The sequence below is a fragment of the Martes martes genome (assembly GCF_963455335.1).
Source record: "Martes martes genome assembly, chromosome: X".
In the NCBI taxonomy this organism is placed as follows: domain Eukaryota; kingdom Metazoa; phylum Chordata; class Mammalia; order Carnivora; family Mustelidae; genus Martes; species Martes martes.
The window spans coordinates 103,444,468-103,471,900 of NC_137897.1; the positions used below are offsets into that span (position 1 = coordinate 103,444,468).

The 27,433-nt window shown below is 42.1% G+C and overlaps 1 protein-coding gene across 1 annotated transcript in view; it reads left to right on the plus strand.

The window, feature by feature from the left end:
* The first annotated feature begins 6,159 nt into the window (after window positions 1-6,159).
* STK26 (serine/threonine kinase 26) overlaps window positions 6,160-27,433 on the plus strand; it is a 52,516-nt gene continuing 31,242 nt past the window's right edge. Inside the window, exons 1-2 of the mRNA XM_080794738.1 lie at window positions 6,160-6,328; window positions 6,431-6,581. Of these exons, the coding sequence (XP_080650864.1) occupies window positions 6,540-6,581 (42 nt within the window). The 5' untranslated portion in view covers window positions 6,160-6,328; window positions 6,431-6,539. The remainder of the gene's footprint in view (window positions 6,329-6,430; window positions 6,582-27,433) is intronic.

Below are 27,433 nucleotides of genomic sequence, written 5' to 3' on the forward strand. Positions count from 1 at the left end.
GTCCCTGATAATAGTCCTGCAAGGGCTGCCTGTTATTCCCCGGCTCTGTTCATGTCCTCTTGAGAACAGCAGTAACAAAACTATGGGAGCTTTTACCACAGGGTGACAGAACCTCACCGAGCAAGTTGAAGGGTGGTAATTTTACACAACTGCCTTTCTTAGAGGTCCTGGCGACAACTTCCTTTTCCTCAGTGAGAGCTGATGGCATAGTCACTTCCTACTTGGTCTCAACTGCCAGTTTTTTTTTCCTGTTTTTAACTGCCACCTTTGACTAGAACTGTTTTCTTGAGGCGCCTCCAAATTCAAGAACAAGGGGTCAATTCAATCCATCCTAAGAAGTTAACTCAGAGGGGAAAGTATCACCCCGATTGGTTGTTCAGCATCGTTTCACGGTAACACATGAAGGGTTCTCCTGTGGCTAAAACCTGCATCTGAAGTGCACAGAGCAGTTACCTGACTCCATTACAAAGAGCCCAGTCTCCCAAAGACTCTCTCCTAAGAAACTCCCCAGTCTTCATGTTCCCAGTGGCACCACAAAACTCTCATTGTGGGATGACTGGTGCGGCAAGCAGCGTCTCTGTCACCCCCAAGGAGGCTGGGAGTGAGGGCATGCTGGGTTCTGAGGGCCTTTGCCTCAGGTCCAAGGCCCATAAAGATCCCCGGGGGAATTGTGTGAGAATTCCAGCACCCAGCACAACTGGAACCAGGAAGAAACCTCTTATCGTTCCATCTTTTGACTCCTACCTCGACATGGGAATGACATTGTCTGGGCCGCACTTACCTCTCTCGGCCCTCTAACTCATCAGTGAGGGCAGGAGGTAATGAGCTCAATTCTTTCGGTACCTAAATGCAAATATTTCGAAGTGAGTGCACGTACATGTAAAGAGATATTACAAGCAGGAAACCACGGAAGCAGCATCTGCCTCCACCCACCTCCTCTGTGGCTCTACTCCCCTCAGTAGCATCAGGAAGTAAAGCTAGCAAGACAATTCGGCCGGGCTGGGTCCCAGACACTAGTGTTTGTTATAAATGATACTGGGGTAGAGTCCCGTGCAAGCCCCCAAAGGCTTAACGCTCCTTGACCGAGAACTGATTCTCTAGGCTTTTCTCCGGATACTTTGCTGGAACAATAGCGAGGCTGTAACATCTACAAGAACTGTTATGTCATGGTTTCCAATCTGATGCCCACAGACAGTAAAGAGGAGACTGGAGGCATCACATATGCTTTTACGTATTTTAAAAAAGGGACCCTTGGCCATCATCCTTCCAAATATCAGTACGGAGTCTAGCAGCTTGAATCCAAATCTTTCTACCACTGGACGGTGAGCTTCTGGAATTACCGAAATAATTCCCTTTCATTCCCAATATTTGGATAATTGAAAGAAATTCAGATAACTGAATCACTCCTCCTTGCGCTTCTTACATTGACGCACATCATACATTTCGATGTAGTTCTTAAGTAAGGCTCAAATTGTTAGAAGTCCCAAATGTGAAACCCTACCTCTAAATTTTGTCAAGTGGAGTAAGAGGTCAAATTTACCTCAACAAAGTCATATATTTGAAGGTTCCTAGGTAACACCTAGTGCACTACAATCTGCTCCATGATTAAATATTTTTTTAATACGTGGTTCCCACTTTATTATTTTTTTAAGACTTTATTTATTTATTTATTTGACAGAGATCACAAGTAGGCAGAGAGGCAGGCAGAGAGAGAGGAGGGAAGCAGGCTCCCCGCTGTGCAGAGAGCCCGATGTGGGACCTGATCCCAGGACCCTGAGATCATGACCTGGGCCAAAGGCAGAGGTTTAACCCTCTGAGCCACCCAAGTGCCTCCATGATTAAATATTTTTAAGTCAATCGTTAAATTTTTCTTAAAGTTATTCTCTGTTCAATATTACTTTTTACTAGGTAGTATTCACTCTTTGGGGGATGATGATCTATGTTTTCATACAAAGGTAACATAAAAATAACTGCTTTGTTTCCAGTACTCTCCCTTGATGGGGCCCAATCTCTTTTGGAGTCTTTTTTGTTGGTGGTGGCTTTTCGGGCTGTTTTGGGGGCTTTTGTTTTTGTTTTCTGCCCCAGCCACCACACTGAACTGAAATGCTCTGGGAAGAGTGTTTCCCAAGTCTGTTTCTTGGTTAGTAACCCTTAATGCAAAGAGTACAGAGCATGGTTTCTCAAAGCTTGGCACCATTGACATTTCGGGCTGGGCAGTCCCTTGTTGTGAGGGCTGTCTTGCCCACTGGAGTATGGGTAGCAGCATCCCTGGCCTTTACTCACTCCCGATGGTATCCTTTCTTCCCCATTGGGGACAACCAAAACATCTGCAACAGGCAAAACTGCCCCTGGTTGAGAACGAGAGCCCTAATACATCATTACCTCACCACTGCCTACATCAAAGTTTGTCTGGCCATTTCTATCTCCCTATGCCGTAGCCATGAACCAATTCACTCAGTAAATATTTATAAACATGGGTAAAGTTAAACACTTAATATTGAGGGTATGACACATGTCAGGACATTGAAACCACAGATTGTAAATTTAAATTATTAAGTTTTGGTGGGCTCAAAGACAATGTCTAACTTCACTGACTTTGCTTAATCTGTATATGATCTTACTTTATTTATATAGTTATTAAGTATTCATAGCCACTCAGGTCCCAACGAACAAGCAGGTAGCAAATCCAATCTGAGGCACAATCTTGCATTCTATGGGGCTACCAAAGAGCATACGATGTGGTGTCTCCCCTCAAGGAACTTCTTCCATCGAGTTGTGGGAATACATGGTAACTTATCATTGGACTCTCAGCTGACATTTTGAAGTAAAGTATTCAAGTGTCCTTTTTGGTGGGGGGTAACAAAAGCACACACGAATTTCTTGTCATTTTATTTAAATTAAGAAATATAGGGCACCTGGGTGGCTCAGTTGGTTGAGTGACTGCCTTCAGCTCAGGTCATGATCCTGGAGTCCCAGGATTGAGTCCTGCATCGGGCTCCCTGCTCAGCAAGGGGTCTATTTCTTCCTCTGACCTTCCCCCTCGTGCTCTCTATCTTATTCGCTCTCAAATAAATAAAATCTTTGAATTAAGAAATATATATACATATATATGAAAAAGCATAACCAAACCACAAGGAACTCCATGTCACAACTCAAGTGATCACGATCAAGTATAATTACGACAACAGATAATTTATTTAATAGCAGTGGACCTAAATAAGGGTCGGAAAGTTTACTAAGATTTCAAAAGCAGTGTTTTTAAGGAAATGTCTCATAGTTCAGGTCTCAAAATTTAGCATTCAGTCTTCCACAGTCTGGCTCAGAAGGACGTCAGGGAAAGTCACTTCTCAGATAGGTGTAATTCACTTATTTATTAAAATTACACAACTCACTCTTAGGCAGTTGGGAAATTAATTAAGATTAATTAATTAATTAATTAATCTTAATTAAGAAATTAAGATTCAACAAGAGCAGTGACCAGGAGGTTAGCCAAGCATCAATTAAAAATACAGTGTACTCATTACTAGCCTAGCACTATACTAACCTCAGTGAGCAATTCAAAGGAGTAATTCATTCATTCATTCATCACTCATTCATTCAACAAATATCTCCTGAGGGCTTATTATGTGCCACACACTCTTCTAGGCTCTGAGGATACAGCACGGAACAATCCAGACAAAAATCTTGCCCTCAGAAAGCTGACGTTCTACCTGAATAATTTCTAGGTAAGAGAAGCTGGATCTCTGGCCTCAGGGAGTTCATCATCTTGTTGGGCAGACCGAACAAATAAAATCCATGAAATAAGAAGAAAGAACTACAATGTTGAGCACTACTTCCACCAATATGCAAGAGGAGGAGTATCGAAGGAGGATGTGGAACAATGAGGAAGGTTCAGTGGGGCTGGGACTTGAGATTTAGACCGTTGGTACTCAAAGCATCACCTGAGAATCACCAGTATTGGCACCACTTGGGAAACAGTTAGCAATGCAGAATCTTGGGCCCATTCCAGACGTGCTAAATCAAACTCTGCACTTTAAAAAGAATCCTAGAGAACTTTTTTTTTTCTTTAAGATTTTATTTATTTAGGGGCGCCTGGGTGGCTCAGTGGGTTAAAGCCTCTGCCTTCAGCTCAGGTCATGATTCCAGGGTCCTGGCATCGAGCCCCACATTCGGCTCTCTGCTCAGCAGGGAGCCTGCCTCCTCCTCCTCTCTCTCTCTCTCTGCCTGCCTCTGCCTACTTGTGATCTCTATCTGTCTCAAATAAATAAATAAAATCTTTAAAAAAAAGATTTTATTTATTTATTTGAGACAGAGATAAGTAAATAAATAAATACAATCTTTTAAAAAAATATTGTATTTATTTATTTGAGACAGAGAGAGAGAGAGCACAAGCTGGGGGTGAGGCGGAGGGAGAGAGAGAAGCAGACTCTCTGCTGAGCAGGGAGCAGGATGCAGGAGCTCGATCCCAGGACCCTGGGATCATGACCTAAGTCCGAGGCAGACGCCTAGTGACTGAGCCACACAGGCAGATGCTTAACCAACTGAGCCACCCCGCGGTGCCCCGAGAATTCTAGGGAACCTATAAGGACATTAAAGTTTAGGTGGCACTACAGATTTCTGGCCAGGCTGGCATTGTTAAGTGTGAGCTGGGCTGGTGGAAAATGGAGAGTGGATTGGGGCCTATCATCAGGTTAGAAGTTGTGAGGGCCTGGACATGGGGAACTAGGAGTAAGGAGAATACAATTATATCCTTTATCATCTGAATGGATAATGAAATGTGATGGCTCTACATGCAATGGAATATTATTCAACCTTGAAAAGGAAGGAAATCCTGCCATTTGTGACAATATGGATGGACTTCGAGGGCATTATGCTAAGGGAAAGAAGTCAGAGAGAGAGAGAGAGCGAGAGAGAGAGCACACCTAAATACTGAATGATCTAAAAAATACCAAACTTACAGAGAGTAGACTGGTGGTTGGCCCTTGAAACGATTCAATCTGGTAACGCATATCTAGCCCTTGGCAGTCCAGGCACAAAGAAAATGACACCTATTAATAATAATTGTATTGACAACAATAAGATGCTATCTTTTGAGAAAGATTCAAAAGCACCAAAACCACCACCACAACAACAAAACAAAAGAAACTTTTAGTGAGTGTCTACTAGAGCCCCAACACTGTGTTGGGTATAGACCTATAACAACCTGCAACGTAAGGAACTTCATCCTCGTCTTAAATTGGCACTTGGATATGACATTTTTAAATGTCATTAACCCCTGTTGGTCCGCAAAGGAGCCTTCATGATGAGATTTCTGTAATTGTTACTATTATCATTGTTACTGTTATTATCATTAGGGTAGTCTCAAAAGGACTCCTCTCCCTGCTGGAGTGGAATTTAAGAGCGAGCAGAGGCAGGGAATTGCTGAAACCACGTCTGCGTATATGTCGAGTTCAGTAAGGCGTACTGCTAATGACCATGCCTCTGTCATCCTCATTAATTTTCTGTTGATGTTGATCTGTTTTCCAATTTCCCTCTCTCTTTCTCTCTTCCACGTGCAAACTTGGGAAGAGAAGCCCCAGTCTGGCCGCCTTCCACGAACTGACAACCCAAGAGGCAGGGGTAGCCTCAGGTTCAAGTCACCTGAAGCATGCCTGGGGACGGGGAATCCAGAACGTGGGCAAGCGGCTACGGATCCTTCCAGAGGCGCCGCCCCACCCGGAGGCGTGGGGGGCAGGGACCCGACTGCGGGAATGAGTCGGGGTCCACCGACTCGGTGGTTTTCCGTGCCTCCACCCTCGACTAGATCGGGGAACCTAGAGGGACTTCCAACACTCCCCAACTTTCAACTCAAGTCGTCTCTGAAGCTGCGTGTGCCCCAGCTTCGAACGCTTGCCTGCAACGTGGCCGCGTCTGGGACGCCCTCCTACCCCCAGGGTCACCCAGACTCCTCCATTCCCTTCCCAGGCCGAGCCGGGAGCCGGGTCCCCCAGCCCCCGGCTTCTCCTCTCCGCGTGCGCGGGGGGAGCCCGCCCCTCCGCCGGCGAGCCCAGCCACAGCCCTGCACCGCGAGGAGCCCCGGCGCTCCTGACACCGCCCGGCTGCAGGGCGGGGGCAGGGCCAACGGCGGAACCGCCCCCAACCGCCTCCCGGCCCGGCGGGCGGGCGGCTTGCTGGGGCTCCTCCACCTCCTCTTCCTAAAGCGGCGAGGCACTGTCGGGCGGCATCACTCGAGCCCAGGTCCCGGCCACCGCCACACTCTGCGCCCCGGGTTTGGGAGGAGGAGCGGCAGCGGAGGCGGCGGCAACAGCGGCGGGCGGGCGCCAGAAAGGTAGACTGAGTCCCGGGCAGCCGCGCCGCCAACAGCCCACCCCCCCCAGCCCGGGGCTACGCGCCACCAGTCCCGTCACCCCAGTTCTGTGTGTCCTTCCAGGCCCCGGTCGAAAAGCCTGGGAGGGCCGCCGAGCTACCCCCGGAGGAGGAGCCAGTCCGAGCCCCAGGCGCCGCCGCCGCAGGAGCAGTGCGGAGCAGCCGTCGCCTTCATGGCCCACTCACCGGTGGCTGTCCAAGTTCCCGGGATGCAGGTGAGGAAGCCCAGGCCGCCTCTGCCGACCACGTGACTGCCCCGGAGCCCCGTGCGCGGTCCCTGGCCGCCGGAGGACTCTCCTGAAGGCAGGGCCGAGCGCAGGCGCCAGGTGACCCTGGAGTAGGGCTCGAAGCGTTTCCCGGCGTTTAGGCTAGCTGGTGCACTGCGCGGGGAGGGCGGGGAGGGACCCGGCGCGCGGCGAGGTGCGGGGGGAGGGGACGGGGGAGCGGGCGGGGGAGCATAAAAATAGGCCAGATCCAGACACCTGCGCCTGCAGAGCTTGGTCCGGCTGGGGAGTGGAGGTGGGAGGTCTTAACCTGGGAGAGATGGAGGTGTTTCGGAATTTGTGGGGTAAAACGCAAGTCGTGCCCCCCCCCCGCACACACACAAGTTGGGGCGGAGCAAGACAAGGGGGTGTCGGTGGCGGCGGCGTTGAATTGGGCTCTTCCTGTGTTCGTAAAGCGAAGAGCGAGGTGGCTTCTTTTCCCCTTTTGCTGTTGCTTCTTAAGGACGAAGTTCTGTCTCGCTCCCCCCACCTGGCCCAGCCCATAGTGTGGCGTGAGAAATGCAGGGTCCTGTGTCAGAGTGGCCAAGGTGATGACTCCCCAGCCCCCCACCCCCACCCCCGGCCTTTCCCACAAGAGACTGTTGCATGTGGTTAAAGGAAGCTTTTTGTCCTGGACAAGGGACTAATGATTGGGACCCATCTCCTTACTCCAGATTTAGCCAGACCCCTCCCCCCGTTATATTTTTATTTTTATTCAAGAAGAAATAAGCGATGTGTCCCTACACTTTTTACGCGGTTAGGTTTTTAAATTGGTTCATTTCAAGCTATCTACTAAATGTTATTCAGATCTACTAACTTTTAAGCATTCACTTTTTTTTCCTTTGCTAGATAGTCTAAACAACCCACTTGTGAACAGATCAGAGACTAGAAACTCTAAAGCCTCAGTCCCTCATTATCTTCTAAAAATGTGAAAGCAGACTTTTTCAAGTTCAGAAAACACGTTTAGAGTAGTAAATAGACACCTTATGTTTCTAGTTAAATATCAAGTGCTGTGGATTGGGGACTCAATTTACTAATTGATGCATAGAATTCATCCTTTTTTTTTTTTTAGCAATAGGTCATATTTTATGCATGGTCACAAAAAAGTAATTTTAAAAATACTTTATCACAAAAAGACCATTTGTGTGGGACATACATCAATCCTAGGACTCCCGTGTGTACTAAGCACCAGGCCTTTTAGCTGAGTATAGAGCATGTCTGTGTTGAGTCCCAGGAAGTCGGTGTGTATTTAATAAAAAGAGGGGGGGGGCGGGGGAGGAAGAAAAAGGGAAATGAGAAATATTGGGGCTTTTTAAAAGGTTAATCCATTCAGGCTTTACAGAATGCTTCAAACTTTTTTCTGAGACCACCCCCCTCCCTGCCTCGCTCATTCCCCCATCCACCCTGCCCCACACCCCATTCATTCAGTCTGCCTTTGGTTGTAGCCAGAGATTAGTCGTTCGCAATACTGACTCCCAATTTTGCCCGTCTGATGTGGAAGAAGTGCGAAAAACTTCTCACCCTGCTCTGCTTTCCTTTACGTGGAGAGTAGAACGGTACAGATGGAAAGTTTGTCTCTGGGGGTCTCCATGCTTGTCTCCATTGTGTGCGCCTGCGTCAGCGCAGAGAGTGCCTCGCGTTCATCAAGTTTGCGATTCTCGGGAACTCTGTGTGCTAAGGAGAAAATGGTTTCTGGTCCTTACTTGATTTGTGTTTATTTGATTTATATGGTTTAGGACCTGCGTGCTGTTCAGTATTTCTTAATGCTCCCTGCTTTGTTTAATTATCGGAGTTCCCTATCTCTTGAATTTTACAATCTTAATTAAGGTAGTTTAGAATGTTAATTACATCTTTTAATTTACAAGTTCTGCCGTTCACTGTACGCCTTCTCAAGGTTGTGGTTACTTTGTCCCACATTATTTGGGGAGGGCAATCATCTCCATATTAGCAAAGAAGAGAGGGATACTTGTCACTTTCTCCATTGTAATGAAATGGTAAATTCTTAGCTGCTTATTTCTACTTTATTTGTAGATGTAGTTCTTAAGCATTTGAGCAACACAAAAGTTTTCCACTGTTAAAATTGGACAGTACCCTAAAAATAAATTTGATGGCATTCAGTGTGACTCTTGAGCCTAGACTACTTTGACTGTTCTTTTGTTCCCAAATACTGCGGATGAGAAACAGAAATATATCATGAGCTTGAAAAATTCTCCTGGACTTTTGTTCAAGACTTAGGAGCAACTTTTAAACCCTTAGAGTAGTAAGAAAACTTGAGTAAGCCATGTGTTCTTGAAATTAATGTATAGTATTTCCACAAGTCAGGGTGAAGTGGTTGACCGGCCTATAACTTTTTAACAGTTTATTTTAGAGAATTATGAAGATTGATGGAAAAAATGATTTTTCCAGAAATAAAAACAAAATTACTTTATCCGCAGTGTTTTTCTCCCCCTGAGGAGAGACGTGAAGTAGAAGCCGAGCTACCTGTTCTATCACTTAAGACTTCCAGCATTCCTGACTTTCGAACAAAGAAATTTCTGTTGCCACTAGTTTAAAATAGAAAAGAAACTTGGAGTGACGAAAGAAAATCCAGGATTTGGTCCAGTTCAAACTCTTCCTTATGAATTAGTTATTCAAACTCATATTGTTGATGTTTCTTAATATTGTGGGAATGAACATTTTTGCCCTATTACACCAAATGTTGAGGGTATGAATTTGTTTTGTACTTAATTTGTGCTTACTTTGTTAGTGTATACCTAAAGGAATTTTCCATACCAGGAGCTAAACTCTTGAAAAATATTTAAAGCACAACTTTTAAAAAAAATAATAAACCAATAAACCTGTTTCTTTCCACTCAAATATTTACTCTTTAATGATTTAAAACATATTTTTCTTTGAAGTTCTCAGTTATAAGTTACACTTAAGTTTAAGATATTTTCCCTTAGAACCTGCATTAGTATTTATTAGGCAAGTATTCTAAATTGGTTGTTAAATATTCCATAAACTGTAGGTGGGAGAATAAAGTTAAATGTTGACTTGGAGTACTCAGTGGTATTATGTTATGCTTTATGTTAGGTCTCTTGTGAAAGCTTTTTAAAGTTTCTATTAAAGAATTTTTAAAGTAGCCTTCATCTATCCTTAAGTATGATAAAGGTGGTATGGTTTTGGTTTTTGGTTTTGGGGTTTTTTGCTTTGTTTTTAAGTCCTCTCCACACCCAGCGTGGAGCCCAGTGTAGGGCCCAGTGTAGGGCTTGAAGTCAATGACCTTGAGATCAACAGTCAGATTCTTAACTGCCTGAGCCACTCAGACACCCCTAGGTGGGACAGTTTTTAAGTGGTTATTAATTGAGATGTGAAATGGAAATGAAGTTTAAGAATTAATGAACACTTTATTAAAGACTTTTATCTAAGAGATGGAAAACACTGTCTTGCATTGCTGAACCTCATTATTGGGTTCTGGGAAGGACACAGAATTATACTACATGATCTCTAGCCCTTGAAGGTCTTACGATGTTGAGGAGTTAAATCTAGTACATGAAATATAAAATAATAAAAATTATTCTAGAATAGAACTTACTGACTGGAGGAGTTGAAGGTTTACAGAAGGTAAACTAACCGCTAAGGATTATTGGGGTCCATATTGGGGAGGGTGTTTCCAGGCAGGGACGTACCCTGAGCAAAGGCATGTAGACAGGGAAACCACACCCCTCACAAGTGTGCATGCACACACAATCTTTGAGAGCAAGATAAAATCATTTGGATTATGATGAATTCCTCTAGAATAATAAGAGTTGAGATTGGAAAACATGATTGGGTCTAGATCATGGTGGTTCTTGAATGCTAAGGAAGGACTCTGGCCTTTGGACTGGCTGTGAAACTTCTCTAAGTAAAGGAGGCTCAGTGAACAGTTATATGTAGAAAGAGAAATCCCAAGATGGGGTGAACTGATGACATGGAGGTTTGAGAGTCTTGAGGCAGTTGGATCTGCTGAGGCTGTTTCAGTGGGATGATCATAATCTGTACAGAGGCAGTGGACCTTGCATTGAGTGATTGCTTTCCATATGCCCAGTACTGTGAAGTACTTTGATTACTAGACTTAATAATTAGCTAATTACAGAAGGAGGCATCAAAGGTGTTGTGGTGTTGAATATGGGAAACTGGGAGTTACAGTACATATATGAAAGAAATCGGAAAATCAAGAGGAAGAGCCAGGTCTGGTAGGAAGTTAATGATTTCTGTTCTACAGTTGGGAAGTTTGAGGTAACAATGAGATGATGAAGTGAAAATGTGGAACAGTAGTCTATTACCTTGATTGTGGTGATGGTTTCTCAGGTGTATATGTTATGTCCAAACTCATCAAATTGTATGCATTAAATATGTACAGTTTTTTTGTACAACAATATACCTTAATAAGGCTGTTTTTTAAAAAAAAATGTCCCGGGGCACCTGGGTGGCTCAATTGGTTAAGCAGTCGACTCTTGATTTCTGTTCAGGTCATGATCTTGGGGTTCTGGGACTGAACCCCGCATCTGGCTCCACACTCAGCGGGGAGTCTGCTTGAAACGTTCTCTCCCCCCTCCCTCTCCCTCTGCCCCTCCCCCCAATAGATAAATAAATCTTTTTTGTAAATGTCCAAAAAATATTTGAAGATACAGATCTGGAGCTTTAGTCATTCGTCAGGCATTTACTGAGCATTTACTATATGCCAGTCTCTTTACTTGAAACTGAAGAGGAGCCCCCAAGAAGGGAGAAGTTGCTAATGCCAGAGAGAGTATGTGGCCGTTGTGGGCCCTCAACAAGACAGGAAGCATAAGTGGGGGACTAGCTTGTAAGAAAAGGAGGGGTGACTTCAAGATGCATGGGAGGATGAGAAAATGTGTCAGCACCAAGAAGGGGTTAACTGGGGGCAATCCTTTAACTAACTCTGATCTTGAAGAAAATTGGAGAGGAATTCAGCTTGGTGCCACAGTCTAGTATGTGTAGTTCTTACCTCCCTCACACCTGAAGGTGTAAGTTGAGCTTTGCAGTTTGAGGTGGAAAGAGTTTTGAAAGCATTGGCTTGGATTGATAAAGCCATACCATTGTCCTTATTGATGAGTGGTTGATACAGAAAAGTTGAATATGCTAATGATAATGGCTAAGACCAACTGGAACAGAATAATCAGAAACAACTATTAGCTGGGAGAGCTGGAGGTGGATGAAAGGTGTGGAGTTAGAGGGCCAGGGGCTAGAGGGAGCCTAACAGGAATGGGGATGGTAAGATACGTGTCTTGAACACTAATGAGGGTCTGGAAATGGCACTTGAGGACAGAGGTCCATCATGTACGTCCCTTGCTTGAGTCATAGAAAATAAGAGAACATAATTTAACTGGTACTTAGGAACCTATGGACATTATGATACTGTGTTTTTTATTCTGCCTTTTGTTTATTCAGTGACCTTGAGCAAATCATCTCCGCAATGGGGAATAATAAAAGCTGCATTTCCTTTGCTTCAATGAGCTGTTATTAGGATGAATTAACCATCATCTGTGGGGTATATTTCGAGCTCCTTTATAAAAGGTGTTATGATGTATATGGGCTGTTCATCCTGCAAAACAATGCTAGACTAATCACATGAAAACACTCTCATTATCTTATCTCTCTCCTACTTGATAACTCACATTTTTCTGTTGAAATCCTGTCTTCCTCTTCTCTTCCCCACACTACCAGTACCATACCCAAAGTCTTCTGCTCAGCTTTCCAGACTTTTCTGTTATCTGGCTCTGGTCTACAGATGCAAACTTTGCATTATCACTATTTCCCCGGCAAGAAATCCCTTTTGTTCCCCCATGCCACTTAGCTTTTAGCAATTACTGGCTGACCAGATCCTACCTGATTCTCAAGGTCTGCAAACTTACTATTTCCGTGAACTTTGCCTGAGTGGTCCAGGCTACAGAAATCTCTGGTATTTCCAGGCACCCATTATATCTCTTGTCAGTAGTAGGCAGTCCAGTCCTTAATTCATACACTGCCTTAGATTTTCTCTAACATACTTGTCTTCCAAACGGGGTTGTAAATTTCTTGAATTTTACTTTTTCATACTTTATTTATATTATACTTTACTATATTTATATTTTACTTTTATTTATGCCACTAGGCATGAATTGTATGTAAAAGTGTTTGCTAATGAGTCCCATATAGACTAGACTTTTCTAACTTTTTTTCCATTCTGTGTCTTTGAGTATATTGTGTAATGCTTGAATTCTTACAGATCATGGAGGCTGATTTATGTGTACAGGATGTAGACTTTTTATATTTACTAAAATGATTTTAAGACATTATATGTAACATGTCTGACAACCTATACTTCTAACTAATCAGCTGTCCACACAAGGAAATTCTCATTTCTCTTTCCAGGGCCTTTGAGCGAAAAAGGAGACTCGTTGCTTTTCTTGTAACTCAGGCTGATTGCAGACAAATTTGTGTCTTTATGAGAAATTAACCATTTGTCTTTTCTCTCTGTTCCTCTCCCCACCCCACCGTCCTCAAAAGGCAAACAAATAAATAAAAGAAATTGTTTTGCTTCTCTGTCACATTAGAAAGAATCTGATAAATTTCATATTAAGGTATTTTTGATTAATGGCTCAGTGAATGACCTCTCCCATGGATGTTCACATTTTACAGGGAATAATGTCTAAAAAATAAAAAAAGGAAATCCAGTAGTAGAACTTCAGATAGCTTGATGGTTGTTTTTGACTGAACTGTGTCTTCTGAATGAGTGATGGTTTTATTCATTTTATTTGTTGCTAGAAAATGGAATTAGGAGAACAAAATTAACAGCAGCAAACTGCATTTCATTTCTTGTCATTAAGACCCAAACAATTTTCACCACAGGTACATGTAAAGAAATGTCTCTGGAAGAAAGCCATGAGGTAATTTTGCTTTTAAGAGAACAAAAATCAATAAAATAGGCACTACTAAAATTTGGACTTCATCTTACGTATGTTTCTCATTTTGTCATCTGCCATTTTAGACTACAGTGTTACATGGTCATCTTTGAATTAATTCTTGTGAAATCAAACATTTAAAAAAATATATTGACTAATCTGGGGCTCCTGGGTGGCTCAGTCAGTTAAGTGTCTGCCTTCAGCTCCAGAACATGATCTTGGGGTCCTGGGATAGAGCCCCGTGTCGGGCTCCCTGCTCATTGGGGTGTCTGCTGCTCCCTCTCCCTCTGCTTCTCCTTGTACTCTGTCTCTCTCTCAAATAAATAAATAAAATCTTTAAAAAAATATATATTGACTAATTCCTCTCAATAGTCCTGTGAGCTAGGAAGAGCTATCCAGTTGGAAAATGCCTTTACATTTGGATTTTAAAACAAAACACATTGCTAGCCAGCTCTACCCATCATCTTCTTTGATGTCACTCCCCCAGATCCCATGTAATTCAGGCGGTTTACTTGACATGCCCATTCAGAGAAGCCAGGAAACCCAGTGCAGCCTGATCCCGTCCTTCTCCTATGTTCCTGCCTCTGTCTCCGCACCACCTGTCACCAGCATTTACCTAACTGGGGATGGAGCTACACACCCCCCTCAGCCTGTTCTGGACTTGTTCCAGCATTTCCCTGACTATACCCTCCTGCTGGCCTTTCTTTTCCTTCATTTATCATACATACCATCATGGATTAAAATGATCCGTGTCCTGAAATATCAGATTAGTCATTGGTATGGCATAGCTTCGGCTCTTCTAGCAAAATGAGAACAGAATTGTGGCTCATACTTCCTGAGAAACTAACGTAAGCAAAATTGCAGACAGCTTTAGGTGAAAGAGTTGAAAATACTCTCTATCTTTAAAGATTTTATTTATTCATTTGAGAGGGAGAGAAATGGAAAGAACACAAGCACGGGGAGAGGTGGAGGGAGGAGGAGAAGCAGACTCCTGTCTGAGCTGGGAGCTCAGTGCACAGGACTCGATCCCTGGACCTGGAGCTCATGACCTGAGCTGAAGGCAGATGCTCAACCATCTGAGCCACCCAGGCGCCCAGAAATACTTTTTTTTTTAAGTGGCTACTTTCCTACTCTTTGGTCAAGTCACTTCGAAATGTGCTGCTGAGGAAATGGAAGACATTATATTTTTGTCTTTCTCTCATGAAAAATGTTTACAGAAAAACTTTTCAGTCTTTCTTTGTGATCCTGGTGACAGATTGTGTGTTCTTGTGGTGTTTTTCTGCCCTCTCCTCCTCTCACCTGTTTAAAAAATAAGTAGGGAAAAGAAATCGGTGTAAAACCCTATCAATTTTAAATGCAAAGGACAGAGAAAAGTAGTGTTCAAATCAGCCACCATTGGAATTTTCAGTTTGTTCGTTACAGAACAATAGGGTGTCTAGCTGAAGAGTAACAGTTGCTTTGAATTATAGAAGCAGCTCACCAGTACCAACTTAATGAAGTTTTACTGGATTTGAAATCCATACCACACTAGATATGTTGGGGAATTTCAAAGCCTGCTAGTGAATTACTCTACCAGGTTTCAGTAGTGCCTGGTAACACAATCCTAGGAGTGAATTTTTGGCAGGTGGAGGAAATACTTCAAGGACATCTAGACGCATCCAGATTTTTTCTTTGAAAACGCATTTTTGAGTTGCTCTGTTAGTGCCCGTTTTATCCCCCTCCCCCCCAGCTTTCCATTAAACCTTTGGCTTTGCAACATATCACTTTACAGTATGTTATATTAAGCTAGGACTTCACTGCTTGATGCGGTGTCATATAAATAACACAGCAGTGGGTGACGGGGAGGGATGGACAACACAGATCCTCAGGTGGGGCATAAGTTGTTGTTATAAAGGCAAGAAAATTTGGGGAAGCCAAGCCAGTAGAAACCATAAAGTCATTATTTCTTCCCAGAGCCTCTGCCTCCTCGCTGTCACTGCCCACTAGACCTGGGAAAGTTTCTGGACTCCCTGGTCTCAATTTCCTGCTGCCTGCCTTCACTCTGAGCAGAAACACAAAAGAAACCAATCAGCAAAGCATGCACACATGCTACTAAGTATGGTGACAGAAAATAGAACTTTGACCTCTTGTGGTTAAGGAGACTACAGTCAGTGTGTCTGGCGGCCTCAGGGAAAGAAGCATTTTTCAAATATATGCTTTTAAAGTGCTACTGACCCCATGGGAAGAACAGTTAGCAAGCTCATTAATTAGGGTCCTGTTTGTTTCTGTAGTTTTAGTTTAAATCCTTTGTTCGAACTTTTTAACTCTGAGCTTTCCTATGTGTTAATGGTAACATAGTAGACTTTCCCAGGTTGGACACTGGTGATCCAGGTTTAATGTTTTTCCGCCCTTAGTTGTCATGAAACAACTGGGTGTGATTTAAGTTCAAAAATTATCAGCAACAAAGTTTGGAAGGCCTACTTTGCATAGGACATGGTACTTGAAGCCTATCTTTGAGGTACAGAAAGTATAAAAAAGAGTCCCAGGCCTGGAGAAGTTTTTGCTGTACCTGGAGAGACTAGCCACCTACACATTTAGAAAGCTGGCAATGTGGAACAGTGGCGATGAATCACAAATGGGATAGAAACTGATTTAGGAGCATTCCAAGGTAGAGCAGACTAAGGAAGGGAACGGTCATTTATGGGATGCCATTAAAGGAGAACAGGAGATAATGCAAGGGAAGAGGTACAAAGGGGTAATGCACCAGGTTCCCCCCATCACAGATTTGAGGTAGGTGCCACTGGCATGAACTCTTAGGGCCAAATTGTGATAGGCCTTGAATGCCAGACTGAGACAGTTTTGTTTTGTTTTTAAACTCAGTCTACAACAAGGACTTTTTCAGCAAGAAAGTGAAGTGATGAAAGCAGTGGTTATTTCGTTTGTTCTTTGTTTTTGGAAAGTTGTGTTAAGCTTCCAACCCAACAGGATGGTTTGGAGAGGGGGAAGGCTGGATATAATCAGCAGATGTTGAAATAGCCCAGGCTTTCGTTAGCAAGGGTTTGATTTAGGGCAGTGATGGTCCCACTTGAGCATGCATCAGAACCACCTGGAGGGTTTGCTAGACTGCCAGGCCCCATGGCCAGAATTTCTGATTCCGTAGGTCTGCACTGGGGCCTGTGTGTTTGCGTTTCTAATGCATTCCTAGTTGCTCCGTTGATCTGGCGACCACTCTGAGCACCACTCAAGACGAACAGACCTTGATGAGTAATTTGGTATGGAAAGGAGAGAAACATGATGGGAGGAGCTGAAAGCAACTTTGTGTTGGAAGTGCTACAACTTGGCAAAATCTCAGTGTCACCCATCACTTCTGTTTTCCTTGATCCAGGTAGATTTGAAAACTCAGTCAGTACTCTTATCTTCAAATGCACATACATTTATCAAGAACATGAAACCTATTTATTTATTTTTTTTATTTTTTTTTAAGATTTTTTATTTATTTATTTGTCAGAGAGAGTGAGCACAGGCAGACAGAGAGACAGGCAGAGGCAGAGGGAGAAGCGGGCTCCCTGCTGAGCAAGGAGCCCGATGTGGGACTCGATCCCAGGACCCTGGGATCATGACCTGAGCCGAAGGCAGCCGCTCAACCAACTGAGCCACCCAGGCGTCCCAAGAACATGAAACCTGTTTATGCTTGCAGTTGTGAAAATGCAACTTGTCTGAAGTGAAATAAAATGCCAGTTTCCCAAATGCTAGCAAATGGCAATATTTCCCCCCCAAAGATTTATATTCTTAAGAATATTGATGCAGGGCCGCCTGGGTGGCTCAGTGGGTTAAAAGCCTCTGCCTTCAGCTCAGGTCATGGTCCCAGGGTTCTGGGATCCCGCCCCCCCTCCTCGGGCTCTCTGCTCAGCGGGGAGCCTGCTTCCTCCTCTCTTTCTCTGCCTGCCTCTCTGCCTACTTGTGATCTCTCTCTCAAATGAATAAATAAAATCTTTAAAAAAAGAATATTGATGCATCATATCAATTTTTATTGTTCAGAATCCCCCTTTTTTTTCCACCCTGGTATTGCCCCCTCCCCTCCCCAAAAATACCCTGCTGGATGTAATAACTCTGGGCTGCTATTATGTCAAAAAATGCCCATTCGTGGTCATGACAGTCCAAAGCCAACTTGTGCTGACATATGTAAATTCCTGGGGTGGGGAGAGGAAGTTACTTCTGAATCGTTAAGGAAATACCAATTCCTGAATGGCCTTTCTGGTTCCAGCTATTGCTCTCTAAATTGTTCTCTGTACCTGTCAGATTAATATATTCCCATTTGCCAACAGGTACCATGTAGAGAAGCTCAGAGCTTAGTTTAAACAAAGGATTAGGAATGAAAATAAGAGAAGCAAATAGGGCCTGCTTAATGAGTTTGCCAACACCAAACAATGTGAGCAAACTTGATTGTGCACCTCATTCCCGGGTCTTGGATCTAAATCACTTTTCAATTTCTGAAATGAACACAAAACCAACAAAAACAAAATTATCCTTCAGAATCAAAGATTTGCCCCCAATGACCATGTTCAAAAGCATGTACAGAAGTATACCTCTGAACACATTTAAAGCAATGATTATCATGAAGATAAATTCCTTGGGTCCCTAGGTAACTTGCTCCCCCTTGAGGGAATTCAGTTTCTTTGGGTGTAAAAATTCTGAAATTTTTACCTTATACTTCTTACCTCTTATGTGCTAACCGTCTCTTTTCCAGGATACTTAGTTACTCTTGTGACCCATTTTTTTCATTGTTCTGGGTAGTAGATTAACCTTTTGTTGAAGAAAATTGATAGGGATTGTATATATGCACTCACAGTTTGTATTGTGCACAAAGTATATTTTGTGTTTGATAACACTTCAGCTCTCAAGAAGATGAGGCTCAGTGTTTGCCATGGAATTTTTTTTTTAAAGATTTTATTTATTTGACAGAGATTACAAGTAGGCAGAGAGGCAGGCAGAGAGAGAGGGGGAAGCAGGCTCCCCGCTGAGCAGAGTCCGATGCGGGCCTCGATCCCAGGACCCTGAGATCATCACCTGAGCTGAAGGCAGAGGCTCAACCCACTGAGCCACCCAGGCGCCCCTGCCATAGAATTTTTAATCAGCGATATAAATTTTAGACATAACTGTTTTTAGGAGGTAGAAAAGTGGGGTACCCGGGTGGCTCAGTTGGTTAAGCATCTGACTTCCGACTCAGGTCACAATCTCGGGGCCCTGGGATGGAGCCCTGCCTCAGACTCCCCACTCAGCAGGGAATCTGCTTGTCCCTCTCCCTCTGCCCCTTGTCCGCCCCGCTCTTCCATATAAATAAATAAAATCTTTTTAGAGGGTATGTGCTATGGTGAGTGCTGTGAAGTGTGTAAGTCTGATGATTCACAGATCTGTACCCCTGGGGCTAATAATACATTATATGTTAATTTTAAAAAAAGAAAAAAAAATAGGCAATAAATTTTAAAACGTAAAAAAGTAGAAAAGTGCATTGTTGAAATAAAAAATGAATAAATGTTAGGGTGGTCACTAAGGTCAAAAAGCAGGAAATTATTATTTGGCAATATCATTTAAGAGGGTCTGTGTATGGGGCACCTGGCTGGCTCAGTTGGTAGAATGTGCGACTCTTGATCTGAGGGGTTGTGAGTTCGAGCCCCATGTTGGGTATAGAGATTACTTAGAACAATTTCTTTAAAGAATTAAAAAAGTTCTGTGGTTAAGGGGAATTCAGTAAAAGACATGTAAAAATTATGTGCTCAGTAACATTATGATATCCATGGATTTGCTAAATATTTTTATTAGATAGAAAATACATAGAATTCTTTACCGTCTTTCAAAATATTTACTCTAAGGTAAATACGTATGTATATGTGTGCCTTTGAATATATAACAGGGTTATCAGGATGCAACACATAGTACATTTTTATCATGGCTAGTTCTTCTTTCTGCCTTTACTGCTTAAACTATTATTATTCCTGAAGAAATTGAGCTCACAGCAGTCTGTTCCATATAGGATACAGATCATGGGAAGTGACTTTTAATGAAATCCAATACCAGTGTTAAGCTGTTTTAGTGAATTGGGGTTGAGTTGAACATTACAAAGGATTATATTTATCAAGATTCTCAGTTCTCTGCTTAATTTCTCCCATAGAATAGTTTTACAGGGCGTCATTGCATCAAAGCAATTGCTTAGGATAAATAAATACCAGTTGGTTTACCTGTGAGTAAAATCAGAGGCATGTGGGTAGTATGCAAATGACTTCTGGTTAACAGAAACTTGTGATCATTGTGTGTAAGCTCTTATTTTGAAGCTAAAATTGCTATAAGTACCTTACACTATAGATTCTGAGATGATAGGGAACGGGGGAGATGGGACATCGGATTCTGTTTCAGGGACCCATAAAATCTTGTACCCAGAGAGCTGCTTTTTAAAAAAAAAAACAAAAAACAAAAAACAAAACTATTTATCTGTTCATGAAAAATGTGGCTGTCACTGAAAGATCTTTTTTCCTCTGTCACAGCTTTCCAAAGGGCACATAAAATGAAAACGTGGGATTTAACTAGTTAAATAACGAATCAGTTTCGAGGATTTAGCATAAGTGACACTCCATGGTCGTCCTTTTGGACTGTGATTTCTGGTAATGGCAAGTGGAGGGAAAAAAAAAAAAAAACTATTAACCGCTGTTGCTATGGCTCTATCTGCTGTTTCAGGCATCGTTTTGGAGGCTGCAGTGCAAACCCTGCTTGAGAAAGGTAGAATTTCATAATACCAGAGGCTTCCTGCTGCCTCAAGAGCAGACAGAAAATATAGGTGAGGGGAAAGGTGTGGACTCTGGAAGAAGAGAAAGACAGTATTTCCAAGGAAGGGAAAAAAGTAGCCTCTCGCTTTAAAGATTGCAAACTCTCTCTCTGTTTTTGAGAATGGGAAATTTCTCTACTTTCTGCAGAGAGGAGAAAAAGCTAACAGAAAAGGAAATTGGGGAGGTAATAGTCATTCATTTCTTTCTTGTTGCTTATGACTTCTGTGATAAAAGTTACATTTATATAATTGATTTGCTGTGGCAAGGGACCGTGTGTAAAGAGTCATTTGGGTCGGGAAAAAGCTTGTGAAAGATCTGGGGGGGAAGAGCTGACATCGTAGGGATGGGGAGTTCAGCTGCTTTTCTGTTCAAGATGTGCAATTTTGGTGGCATGTGTACTGGGCCAATAAATTGTTTCTAGACACTTGGAGTCGTTTTGCGTGGCCTTTTACTTTTTTCCTTCTGTAGGCAAAATGAATACCTTTCATTAACAAGGAAAAGCACTAGATTATCACTGGGTTATATTTGGCTCATTTGGACTGTTATTTGGGTGGGGCGGGGAACAAGGCTAAATGACTGGGTTTAATATTACTGTTACTTTTCCAGTAGGTGCTGGCCTTAAAAGTCTCCTTCAGGGAATGATTAAAACAGTTCTTTGGAGCATGGCGAGGCTGAGTGGCATCTCAGATTTACTTTAAAATAAGTTTGCTTAATGACTTTTTAGCACTACTTGATTTACATTTTGGCTAAGAGAAGAGTTCTAAGCAGCATGTAGTCCAGTTGCTTTTTTTCTAAGAACACTTACCGGTACTGAATACCATGTGTTTCTGTTGTTGGCTTTTAACTTCTCAGGAGTTTAAAAGGTATAAACGTTCTCATACCTAAAAACCCAATGAAGATTGTTGTCTGCTCAGGGATTACAACCTCCCCCACCCCAGGTTCCCTGGTTCACCCACATGCCAAGGTTCTCTGGGAGAGTCCCATCCGTATAACTAGGAGTGTTTTCATTTCTCTTGTGTGTCTTTTTTGAGCGCAGTGTGTCACACAGCAGTGGTGTAAGTACAATCCTGATTGAAATACGAAGCACAGTTTTAGAGGATTTTTTAAAAACTCCTCTAACTGGAAAGATGATCTGTATATTATGAAAGAATATTTTTATTTAATATGGGCAAGTGGTTCCAGAGCTTGAGAATTTAATGATTTTTTTTTCCTGGTAAGACACTAAATCATTTCCTCCTAGCTACTAAAATGAGGAATGTAGTTTATTCTGTTCCTTTATACTATGAAACCATGCCTACATGCCTGTCCTCGAATGTAAAGCGAGATCTGAAACTGTGAATGTGGGGGATTCTGCTCGGAAGGCTGGACTAGGTTATTGTTTACAAACCTAAAGCATGTATGACTGTGTATATATGGAAGGGATCAGGTACCTGTTCCAAACACATTTTGAATTAGATGTAATTAATTTTCTACTGAAGCAATTAATGTATAATTACTTTGCTTCTGTGTGTAATTATAGTGAGGCTGTAGTGTTTGGTTTATGCTTTGGACAAAAGTTTCTAGAAACTTTTGGATTTTAACTTCCCCGTGTTAAATATTTTTGAATGCCTGTGTCTTTTGAAAATAATAACAATCATCTTCTTCCAGTAGTGTTTTTGGACCTTTGTTAATCTAATGCAGCCTTTCTCAACCAGGGTTGTCATCTGAACCACAAAGCCGAGAAAAGGATTTAAGTTAATGTTTTCTCAAGCTAATACCATTCTAGATGTTATTAGAGCAGAGTTTATGTATTACATACATCCAGTGGATTCCTTAAAGCAGCTGTCGGAGAACTGTAGCCAAGGGCCAAGCCCTGCCTGCAGCCTGTTTGTGTGTAGCCTCCAAGCTAAAAAATATTTTTTCACGTTTTTAAAGAGTTATTAAACGAGAAGAGGCATATGCGACAGGGGCCACAAAATGTACCTGGCCCACAAAGCTTGAGACATTTACTGTTTGGCCCTTTACAGAATAGTTCACTGACCGCTGTCGTAGGTTATGGGATCACACTGAAATTGCGGATCTAAATAAAGGAAACGTTTTATAGCATTTGCTCGGAGGTTGTTATTATTAGGGATAAGTAAGATAATAGGAAAGTTGCTCTTTATGAAAGTAACTGACTTATGTATTGGTCCCATTACTGTGATGCTAAATAGATAGACATTTTTGTTTGTTTTCTAGGCAGAAATTTTCGTGGTTGAATTATGTAGAAAGTTGTATTGGTAATGTTAATACAAATTATATGTATGTGTGTACATATACAGACAGATTTTAATATTTTTCTTAGTTTCTAAAGCAAGAAAATAAAAGTGGGAGAATTTCATATAGGAACATCGTAGAAGGTACTGATTGCTTTCATCACTATTTTAAAATTAAAGGGTGGTATCTGTTAGAGAAGAAAGTGAATAGAGCGCTGAGTGTCAGACATAATCACATTTGTTTCCTCCTTGTACTGAATGAGTGCCTTCACCCTACAATTAACGTCTCAGGTTTGTCAGCAGTAAGGAGAATAGTACTTAATCAAAAATGCATTAAAATTATTAGATCATAGCATATGAAATAATCAGGCTCTACCAAATGCCGCTTAACTACTTCATTTAGTGGGGGAGGTGCTATTGGCCATAAAACATATATTGGTAAATCACAGAATTATCAAGGGAGAAAAAGACTAGCAGGCATTATTTGTAATTTGCTGCTGATTTCTTTTATCTCCATATTCAGTTAATCATGAAGATCTATGAGGGCTCCCTCCCACCCCCCGGAAAGTGTCAGACATCATCTCTTCTTTTTTTTTTTTTTTTAATTTTTTAAAAAGATTTTTATTTATTTATTTATTTGACAGACAGATCACAAGTAGGCAGAGAGGCAGGCAGAGAGAGAGGAGGAAGCAAGCTCCCTGTTGAGCAGAGAGCCTGACGTGGGGCTCGATCCCAAGACACTAGGACCATGACCTGAGCCGAAGGCAGCGGCCTTAACCCACTGAGCCCCCCAGGTGCCCCAATCATCTCTTCTTTTATCATGGCGCTCTAGCCTTTGTCACAAAGTAGGCTCGGGGCTAGGTGCAGACATGAGGGAGCTACCTGACACAGACTTGATTTTTCCACTTGTCTGCTGACAGCTTTCAGTGACTCCGTCCTAGCCTGTCCAGAAATTCCTAGGAATGATGTGTCAAGCCAACCTGCTGGGATGGTCAGGGAAGGCATCACTGGGTAGCTGAGCTGGCTTTAAGACTGAGTGGGAAGAAGGGAAAGGAAGGGAAAGAAATTCGCCAAGGCAAGAAAGGACAAAGGGATTTCTAAGGTTGTGTTTTTCAGAATGTTTTATGGGTCCTTTCGGGGTGGGCAGTGAGGAGTTGTTTGGTGAGTGGTACTTTCTCTCTGGTTAGGGCTGTAAAATGATAGGGTACAAGTCAGCTCAAGTTGTAGATCACAGATCTTTTTGGGTAGCACACTGTTCAAAGCATTTTAATTACCTTGAATTGCTCATCAAGCTTATTTTGGCTGGGGCAATTCAAGAACTAATTAAGGAACTTTGTCATTTGTCTCCATCTTGAGGTTATATGTTTGTTTATTGTCCCTCCCCACCCTGCCCCCAGCTGGAAATCACTCGTTATAAAATCAAAAACCTAAATATTTTATAAGGGTTCCTCCCAGTTCTAAAATAAAATGACACTTTAACATTCCTAAAGAGACCATATAGCATATTTTTGGGGAGGAAAAACATTCAGATTTTGTACATGTGTTGAAATTTGGTACTGGATGTTGATTCTCTTTCTTGGAGAATCGCAGTGTTGTTGATTGGTGAATGAACAAAGGCTATAGATTTTAACTAATAAAATATCCCAGACACAGCTGTGTCAAGAACACGTAAATAGCCTTATGTTTATAATGATATTCGTTACAAATTAAAAGATTCAACTCAAGTTCGTGGTATCTCATTATGTCGGTGGCATTTCCCCCCTCTCTTTGAATATTGAATTTGTCAAATGTTTTGCTTTGGTAACATGAACAGGTATCAGCAGTGTCAGCACCAGTCAGTGGGGGTTCAAACTGGTGAATCTGTACCTTTAGGGATAGGGATTAGGATATTCACGCAGGCTTTTAACGGTGGAGTGTAGGGAAGGATGGAGATGGGTTGAGAGATTTCAGTTTGGGAAAAGTTGGTAAACTTCAAGAGGAAACTAATTTACAACAAAAAGCAGAAGAGGTCTCCAATCTGGAATTCTTTGGAGAAATGGAAATACTGTGATAATCAGGGCCTTTTTTTTTTCTTTTTGCAAATGAACTGGTATTCCCTATGCAAGGGGAAAGGAGTAATGGTAATAAAATCCTCAGTGAGGATGTTGAAATCCAGCCCCTGTTTTGTTAGTGTAACAGATTTCTTCCCATAAGCTAATTTCTCATATATGTTGGGTGCACCACAGTGCTGAGCTCAGAGCTAACTTTTATGTTCATTTGTAGTAGCTCTTCTTGCCTTAAGTTTTCAGGTACAACTATGACCCACAAAGACACCCCACTTTACTTGATTCCTGAATGTACTGTTTATGAGTGCACTGCTTCAGATTCTTCAAGGACGTAGATAGGACGTAAAAATAACAAAGCATTATTCTTTTAGCCCTGCACCCATACACACACACATAAACAGATGCTCTGATGATATTTTTCACTTTGAGGAACTATAGAGTGGATTGTTGAAAATATTACAGACCATTCTTTTAGAGTATTCTAGAATCTCTTCTCTAGTCTTTGTATTTGCCAGGCTTAAAATTCTTTGCTGTTGACACCCATCATGCCATCAGTGTCATTTTCTTGGGATCATAGAATGTTAAAACCAGTAAGACCTAAGAGGTAATTTTCCTTAGTCCTAAGAGTCCATTGGGTAACTCCTTGCAAATACAATTTGATTAAATCCATTCAAAGTATAGATTTGATTAAAGAGAAAAATGTTGGAGGGAAATTATATACTGCAGCCACTTTCTCATTAAGAATGAAAAGGTAAGTCTATGTAAAATTCCACTTTTTCAATCAGTGTTAATTTTCTAAAAGAACTCGTGGTGTTAATAATTTAGTACTGTGCTTACAAGCTTCAAACCTATTGATTTTAATTGGAGTTCCCCATCTAGAAGGAAGATAGGCAGCAAGCAAATCAATTTTGTTTTAATCTGATGCATTTTAATAAGTGTGCTAAAGATTCACAGTAACATTATCTGCAATAGCTCGATATTTGCTATAAGGTGTCTCTGCCTTAGAGTCTATCCAAAGATGTGTATTTCTGAAAGTACTTGAATGGCATCCTTTTATTTCACCTCCAGGATGGATAGCGTAAAATGAGGCTCTCAGCGTCCATCATGTTTAAGTGCCCTGTGTGAGGGTTTGATTAAATAATGGCCTGAATAAATTAGGATACCTGTTTTATCATTTCTGTATTAGCAGAATCTTTTTCTTCTTTCACTGTATGGCCTCATCCCCCTTTCCAAATGAATATTTTATAGTAAGAGCTTGTTATCAATCCCAGGCCATATTTATGTAACATCCTGTCTAGTAGGTAATAATCCCTTTATTTTAACATTAATGCTTAAGGTTAAACCTGATCCCTGATGGAATTGTGTATTTCTATATGTGTTTAGCCCAGGTAAATTAAAAGAAATATGCAGCAGAATGATACACCGACTGCCACTCTTCGAGACCTTTAATCTTTGCCTTGGAGTATGAAATCGTGCTACTCTCCAGGACACACATTCATATGGCTCTCGTTAATAGTAATTGCGGATGTGCTTCCAGAATCATATTTGCATAGATTACTGATATGCATCCTTGTGGGTATGGCTACTACCTACTCTCCTTTGGGTATGGCTCCATATTACATTAAGGACTGCTATTTTGCAACCTAAAGAGCTCTCCAAGTAGAAAAAAAAAAAACTCTCAAAGTTGTCACTTTAGAAAGTTTCATAATATTATGTTAATCACATGCAACAATAGGGATTGACTTAGACAATTTCATACCTATTTTAACATCCTTCAAGTGTACCAGATGCACTCTCCCTTGCACCAAAAGTCTGAAACCAAACTACAAATGAAAGGATCGCTTCATGCCAAAGATTGCAGTAAGTTGTAAACACCTTGCAAATAACCAAGGACTACAGCCACCAGTATGCAAGGCGCTGCCCTGGGTGCTGTGAGGGTACCTGGTGCTTACTGAGACAGAGCCCCATCCTTAGTGAGCTTATTCATTTGAAAAAAGAATGATCATGGCAGTGAAAGAGACCGCAGAGATAATAAAATGTGTGCTGAGTCCGAGGCTCCAGCAAAGAGCTATGGGAGGGCAGTGGATGAAGCAGTTGATTGTTAGGTGATCAGGTTACCCTGCGGAGTTGGGAAGGTGTTTTGTTTGTTTGTTTGTTTTTAAGAGTTGTGGTATTTCCAGAAATGGGGGGAGAGTGAGGGTATTGTTGGCAGAGAAAATGGCATGATTCAAAGGCTCAATAATAAGAAAGTAAAATTGTTCCCCAATGGAGCATTGCCTTCAAATTTTTATGTCCAAGCTACTACTCACTGAAGCATTGTGTTTGATATATGAGAAGCAATCCCTGACGTTTTCCCCTTGGGCACTTAGTTTTGTTGGGTGTTCTAGTTCTGTATATGGGCAAGTACAATTATGTTCCTTTTCTGAATATTACTTTGGGAATGAATTTACAATGAAAGGAGAAGGCGACGAATATAACCTTACGTCCTGTGTTAGCTGAACTTCTGGCTCCCCTGACTTCCTTCAAGCAGTCACTCATACACAGTGGGACCTGGTCAGTGTGAGGGGCCAGGGGGCAGTCTGGACAGTAACTCACCCTGTTGCTCTTCATCCGCCCTCGGCTTCTGAGCCTACTTCATTACAGTATCAGAGAGTTGGGTCTCGAATGCAGTCTGCGAGTGGGATTCTGAATCGCTGGCTGCAGCAATGGGGTAGCGTAAACTTTCCATTTGAGCCATCGTATACCACTACAGAATTGCCAGTTCACCCCCTACCTTCATGATTGCTTCAAAACTAGAGTTGGCCG